The sequence below is a fragment of the Amphibalanus amphitrite genome, unplaced genomic scaffold (assembly GCF_019059575.1).
Source record: "Amphibalanus amphitrite isolate SeventyFive unplaced genomic scaffold, NRLGWU_Aamphi_draft 000017F_arrow, whole genome shotgun sequence".
NCBI lineage: Eukaryota > Metazoa > Arthropoda > Thecostraca > Balanomorpha > Balanidae > Amphibalanus > Amphibalanus amphitrite.
This window is the reverse complement of record NW_024881513.1, coordinates 1,260,813-1,268,089: the sequence shown is the minus strand read 5'-3', so window position 1 is coordinate 1,268,089 and position 7,277 is coordinate 1,260,813. Positions and strand designations below refer to the sequence as shown.

Here is a 7,277-nt window from a genome sequence, read left to right as displayed (position 1 = left end):
GTTCAGCGACGGAAAGTGGACAGTTTGGTGGAAGTGGGCCGACGGAAAGGAGCCAAAACAACTCGAGAATACTGTGCCGCAATATCGCGTGCCGGCAGAGTCGCAGGAGCGGTTCGACGCAGAGTTACGGCTGTGGATTGAGGAAGGGTGGCTGCAACCGTACAATGAGCAGGAACACGGGCCGGTGCGTGGCCTAATTCCGCTCATGGCGGTCACCCAGGAAGCCAAGGACAAGGTCAGGCCGGTGCTCGACTACCGTGAACTGAATGAGCACCTGGTGGCTCATACGGCTGAAGCTGATGTGTGCCGCGACCAGCTCCGCAAGTGGCGACAACACGGCGACGATGTGGCCGTCATCGACCTGAAGAAGGCGTTTCTGCAGCTGCACGTGGCCCAGGAGCTGTGGCCGTTTCAGACGGTAATCGTGGACGGCCAGCGACATTGTCTGACAAGGGTCGGATTTGGTCTCAGCGTTGCAAGCGGCATCATGCGAGCGGTAGTGCGGGAAGTTTTGGATCCAAGTCCAGAGATCGCAAAAGCAGTGCTCCCGTACGCTGACGACCTGCTCGTCAACGAGACGCTCATCTCTGCTGAGCGGGTGGCCGAACATTTTGCCGCATACGGGCTCTCGTGTAAACCACCGGAACGGGTAGCGGACGAGGCCGGAGCCCGGATGCTGGGGCTCCGAGTGAGACGGCAGTCTGGCGGTGACGGCACACTGAGATGGTCTCGGGACGGCGTGACACCAGCTGAGCCACCCGAGGTGCTGACTAGGCGGTCAATCTTCGCCTGGGCGGGTCAGCTAACATCACACGTGCCCGTCGCCGGGTGGCTGCGGCCGGCCGCCGCCTGGCTGAAAAGGGCGGCGAACAAGGTCACCAAAGATTGGGACTCACCGATCACCGACGATGACCTGCGCAAACAAGTCAGTGATGTGGCCCGGCGGCTGGCAGAGTGTGACCCGGCAAGAGGACAGTGGTGCGTCTCAGGAGACTCGGTGACGGTGTGGACTGATGCCAGCTCCATCGCCCGCGGCGTAGTGCTAAGTGACCCCACCACGGGTGAGGTTATCGAAGACGCCGCGTGGCTCCGATCTGACAGTGACTCAGACATGCACATAAACCTATCGGAGCTGGATGCCGCGCTGAACGGTATGAATATGGCGGTGGCGTGGGGATTCAAGCGTGTGATCCTCCGCACAGACTCTGTCACTGTTCAGCGCTGGCTGACCGACGCTCTGACAGGCCGTGCCCGACTGAGAACGAAGGCACAGTCGGAAATGCTGGTTCGGCGGCGGGTGGCCGTTTTCAAGCAGCTCTCCAGCGAGTACGACCTCGTCGTGACAGTGGAGCTCGTGCCGTCGGCTGCCAACCGTGCAGACGAACTCACGAGAGTACCAAAAGAGTGGATCAGAACCGGAAGCGAGCAGGCGACAGGTGTGGTGGCGGCCGTCAGGACAGCTCGACCTGAGGACATAATGGCGGTGCATGAAAGTGTGGGACACCAGGGAGTGCGGCGGACATGGTGGTATGCGCGCCGAGAGCTGGGAAAGAGCGTGACGAAGTCGGCCGTTCGTGAGATCGTTAGATCGTGCCAGGTGTGTGCGTCGATCGACCCAGCCCCGTCGCGCTGGAAGCATGGTGCCTTGGCGGTCGAGCGCAACTGGGAGCGGCTGGCAATGGACGTAACCCATTTCCGCGGAAAACACTATCTCACCGTGATTGACTGTGGGCCGTCGCGATACGCCATGTGGCGTGAGATCCGCCGCTCTGACGGGAGCGAGATCGTCAGACAACTCGAGGCTCTGTTTTTGGAGCGAGGAGCACCGGCCGAGCTTCTAATGGATAATGCGACCGAATTCAAGGGTCGCGAGCTGAAGGCGTTCGCGGTGCGGTGGGACGTCGAGCCTGTCACCAAAGTCGTATCCGCTCAGACGATTGAAGTGGATGGAGTCCCATGGCACGTGCGGAACATTCGTCATCGTCTTGCCAACAACGGTGACGACGCAATGGCTGCTTCGACGGATGATGAGCAGGAAGAGGAGATCGCCTGTCCGGTTCCGACCGCCCATGTGCCTGGACAGCTGGCCATTGAGGCGCCGGCGGCGGTGGAGCCGTCAGAGCTGACCCCAGCTGTCGCGCCGACCGAGCAGACCGAGCTGGTCCCTCGAGCAGCAGCTGAGGCGGATGGCGGTGCCGGAACAGAGGAGCGAAAATTGTAGTTAGATGTGTTCTTTAGGAACAGGGGGGAATGTGTCTCTCTGTTTGTTCACATAGTTTGTATTCTAGCCTTGTCGCGTAGGGTCGGCGTCGGGTCATAAGTGGTCATAAATGGAGGTCCATGTGCCACACATGTGCGCGGCAGCAGGGACACGCCGGCCCGTATATCGGGTGGCCCGGCTGGACAATGGGAGACGGGCGGGAAGGGGAGAGCAGGGCGGGAGAGAGAGAGGACGGGTCGGTGTGCGCGTTGAGATGTCTGAAGGGTGAAGAAATACAGTCTACGATAGACGCAAAGTTTGAATGCCACAAGCTTATTTTACGAAACATTAATAATGATGATAAGAGGCGAAACAATCAAATATTCAAAAAAGAAAGCTAGAGAGAGACGAATTAAGGAGAACAAGCTAGAGGCTGAAATTGCCAAAGTTGAGTCAAAATGTGTACATTCAGGCCAAGAAAGTAACATCGATGAATTACAGACCTTGAAAAACGAACTAGAGGAGCTTAGGAGACCAATGATCGATGGATTGATTATTCGTTCTAGGGTATCCTGGCACGAAGAAGGAGAACGTAGCACAAAATATTTTTTATCTTTAGAGAAGAGAAATCATGATAAGAAAAATATTCAATATATTCAAGATGGCGATATCATAATTACCGGCAGCGAAACAATATTAAATAGCTTTTCTGAAACATATCAATGTAAATATATAGTGAGGATAGAACAATCACCACACACAAACAATTTGTGGCAAAAAATGTTTCAAATAAGCTTAATAATATAGAACAGCTAGAACTAGACGAGGATCTAAGTCTTTCGGAATTAACAAATGCTTTATATTCAATGAAGAAAGGAAAAACGCCAGGGTCTAACGGTTTCCCAATCGAATTTTTTCGTTGTTTTTGGCCTGAAATAGGACCATTTTTATGGCGAGCAGTAGGAGAAATGTTCATTAAAAACGAAGGACTTCAAACACATCGTGAGGGTATCATTACACTCATTCCTAAAAAAGGGAAATCATTGCGCCATCATAAAGATTGGCGACCGATTACGCTACTAAATACCGACTACAAGATTGTATCCACGGCAATGGCGAATAGACTTAAAAAGATAATGATGAAAGTTATTGGTCCCGCTCAAACTGTATACACAGCAGGAAGGTTTATTGGTGAAAACACTCGATTACTTTATGACATAATTCATTGGACGAATGCTAATAAACAGCCAGGCATGATACTAGCAGCTGATTTTGAATCCGCTTTTGAGTCAGTCGACTGGAATTATCTTAGAATGGTACTTCACCAAATAAATTGCGGTCCCAACATAAAAAGAATGATCGATCGCCTATATTTCAACAACCAAAATAACTCACGTATTATCTTAAATGGGCACTTAGGCAAGAAAATTTATTTGCAAAGAGGTATCCGACAAGGCGATCCAGCATCTGGGTATCTTTTCAACATTGCAGTTTCTCTACTAACACAACAAATAAATCAATCTATGAACTTTACTGGTGTGAAGATTAGTGAAAATAATGAAATTAGAGTGAGCCAGTATGCCGACGATACCATACTGTTTCTTGATGGTACAGAAAGATCGATATCAGGATCCATTGATGAACTTCATGAATTCGGTAAACAGTCTGGCTTAAAAATAAACGTAGAAAAAACATCATGTATGCCTATTGGAACAACGGAAGTGAATCAAGTAAACACAGATAAAACCATTAAATTTGTCAATAAACTTGTCATTTTAGGAATTCAGATAGAACGCAACCTTTCTCAAATCACAGATAACAACATTCAGCTTAAAATGTCGAATATCAAAAGTGAGATAGGGCAATGGAAACGGAGATATCTGACCCCGATTGGTCGGATATGCATTGTTAAGTCATTACTTTTGTCAAAATTAGTTCATTTATTTATTTCTTTACCCAGTCCGACAGCGCAATGTAGGGTAGAACTAGAAAGATTATTATTCGATTTTATTTGGGACAGTAGAAAGGACAAGGTGAAAAGATCTAAGCTTGTACAACAGTTTTCAAAGGATGGTTTAAATATGATTGATGTTGATTCTTTTATTAAAAGCATTAAGCTATCATGGCTACATAGGTCATTTACCTCAAACGCTGACTGGACGGTCGTTGCAGCGAAAGAAATACCAGACGCAAGGCTATTATTAATGTATGGTAGTAAGAAACTAAGAATATTACAAGATAAGATTTCAAATGTGTTTTATAAGGACATACTAGATGCGCTGATACAGTTTAATGATACTTACCAGCCTTCAGTCGAAGAAATTCTTTCAGAAAGTATATGGTTTTCTAATTGGACGAAATACAAAACAGAAAGTGTGAAGAGCTGGAATAAGCGTGGCCTTAGGTTTATTAGCGATTTATATAATGCGAACACAGGAAAAATATACTCAAAAGAAGAAATAAAAGATGTGTACGGAATACGAATGACATTCTTATGTTATACATCACTGGTACGCAGTATTCCGTCGGAAATCCAATTGCGAGTCGACAAAACATTCATACAGAAACCAAACATGCCATATAAGATTAAGTTAGCTCAAAATCGGAAAATGTTTTCAAAGTGTGCTTATAATGTTCTTGTTAAACAAAAGGCCAAGAAGAATAATGCTGCCAATGAACGTCTTAAAGCAAAGTGGATAGGTGAAATTGGTGCTTTTACGGAGGGTAGTTTGCAGGCACTAAACAAGTCGACTATATCGACAACCCTCATCTATCTTCATTTTCGAATAGTCAATAGAATATACGCGACTAACAAATATCTGTATAACATTGGCATCCGCGATAACTTTAAGTGCAGTTTCTGTGAGGTTGATACCGAAACAATCATTCATCTCTTCTGGCATTGCTCTGTTACACAAATATTCATAAAAGAAATACTTTCACATATAAAACAGGAATACAATACCTCAATCAATATCGACCGTCTGAAATGGTTTATGCTGAATGATCTTACAGATTTAGAAGTAACCATAGTGACGCTCAGCAAATTATGTATAAGTAAGGCAAAAACTAACTCCCGGAAACCGTCGTTGGAAGTTATGCTCAACTGTCTAAAATTTGAAGTTTTGAAAGAATACTGCATCGCCAAGTCTCATAATAAGTTATGTATGTTTGAACAGAAATGGGGCGAGATCGGAAAATTGCTGAATTAACAAAAAAAAAAGCGATCGTGAACGTCTGGTCCTGGGGTGGCGGGGCCCGTGCCGCCCGCGGCGGGTGACCATTTGGCCTGTACCTACACACTTCACACACTCACATTACACACATTTACATAGACACATGTATATACTGCTTAAACACACGTGTACCTGCATAAGCACTCACACACGCCAAAGAGGAAAAAAAAATACGCAAACGAACACTCATAACACGAACACACACTAACACATCCAGACGCCTGCATATAGCCGTATCTCAATGTGTGTCAGAAATGAAAATACTTGCTCGTATTTTTTTTTCGGCGATTGTGATGTATTATTTTTTTCCTTTCGCCTATACATAGATATAGAAGTATCGTGTTGATCCAATTGTGGATTTGATTATCGTTTGAAGGCAAATACAAAAAAAGTACCCCAAATTTGGCGCGCCTGCGGCACGCCGTTTTCATGCTACGGCCCGGCGAAAAAAGTGGGGGCGTTTAACCCCCCAGCAAATCGCGGGTTTAGAGCTATGTGTAAGAGCATTGGCTGGTATTGGTATACTTTATTCAGTTGACATATTCAAGTGCGTTTTGAACGCTGCTGCATACCTATTCACTGGATACAGAGTGATCCTGTGGAATCGAATTGCATTGTGCTTTTAGCAGCTCTGCAATTAGTCCCATGTGGATGAGCGATAACTCTTCGCAGGCTGGCTCTGCCGGGTGCAGTAACGTCACTTTGAACATCTTATGAGCCACAAATGAAATGAACGTCATTTGAAGCATGTTCGTAATTAGCCTCCAGCCATTATGTAGAAAGGGGAACACTTCCAAAAGAGTTTTGCTAATTGGTCTAGATGAGTAAATTTCATTAATGAGTGGGCTGCAAGCATCGGGTTCAGAACCAAATGAACGGTCTTGGCCATTTATTATTTTTTTTTTTTTCGTTCGGGTGTTGTTGCCAGACCAATGGTGCAGCGATTCGAAGAACGGCGCGACTACCAGTTCCCAGTTCTGCTGCTGCTGCTATACGCCTGTGGCTCTGAAGCCCGGTTCCCACTGGGCCCGTCACCCGTCGAAACGGGCCCGTCGCCGTTGACGGACCCGTTGCATATTTACGTCTGGACAACGAGTTGCGGGGAAAAGTGCTGATTTTGTCGCAGTTTTAGGAGCCGGTGATTAGGCTGGATTTTTAGGTTACTTTTTCGTTCTGATTCCTGTATTTCATAGTGTTTAGCTTTTAAATATTTTAGTTCTCTCAGAAAAATATTACTTGCCTAATAGATTTGGTTAAATTGTTTCATTTTTATAAGCCGACCGCTAGAGTCATAAAACAATACATCAGCACTACAATTATTGTAAACAAACAAATGGAGCACCGCGTGGTTCCGTTCCAAGGCCTTTTTCAAGTTCATCTGGTGTTTTCCTACTCGTGTACGTCGTTTTGTTGGAAGTTTCGGATCCCTTGTGATTGAATTATATCATATTAAAGAAACATGTTGACTGAAAACAATTCCAAGTATCCAGGAGGCTAAGGCTCCAGACTCCAGAGTCCTGACTCTTGAGCCCTGAGCAATATCAAGTTGAATTTAGGAAATGTTGGTTGATAAACGCAAGTTGGTCTGGCTCACTTATCAGCAAGAAAAAGTAAAATTGAAAGAGCTTATTGGCCAAAAACAAGGTATACTATTGCAGGAGATCAATACTGATACTGATCGAAGAGCACGCTGAGCAATATCAAGCCAGAAAATGCTGGCTGATGAACGCATATTGATGTATTGGTGTGAATATTGAATTATAACTTAAAACAGCAAGATTAATTTGTGCTAACTATCAAGTGAAAAATCTAGAATGAATGAACTCGGGCAGCTTTACTTT

General features: G+C 46.0%; 1 protein-coding gene across 1 annotated transcript; it reads left to right on the top strand.

Moving 5' to 3' along the window:
- The first annotated feature begins 205 nt into the window (after positions 1-205).
- LOC122388014 lies at positions 206-2,221 on the top strand. Its single transcript, XM_043378754.1, has one exon. The coding sequence runs from the start codon at positions 206-208 to the stop codon at positions 2,219-2,221; it is 2,016 nt and encodes a 671-aa protein (XP_043234689.1).
- Positions 2,222-7,277: the final 5,056 nt, after the last annotated feature.

What these genes read in the sequence shown, in the direction of transcription:
- LOC122388014 (XM_043378754.1), top strand. Translation starts at nt 206, where the DNA reads ATGGCGGTCACCCAGGAAGCCAAGGACAAGGTCAGGCCGGTGCTCGAC.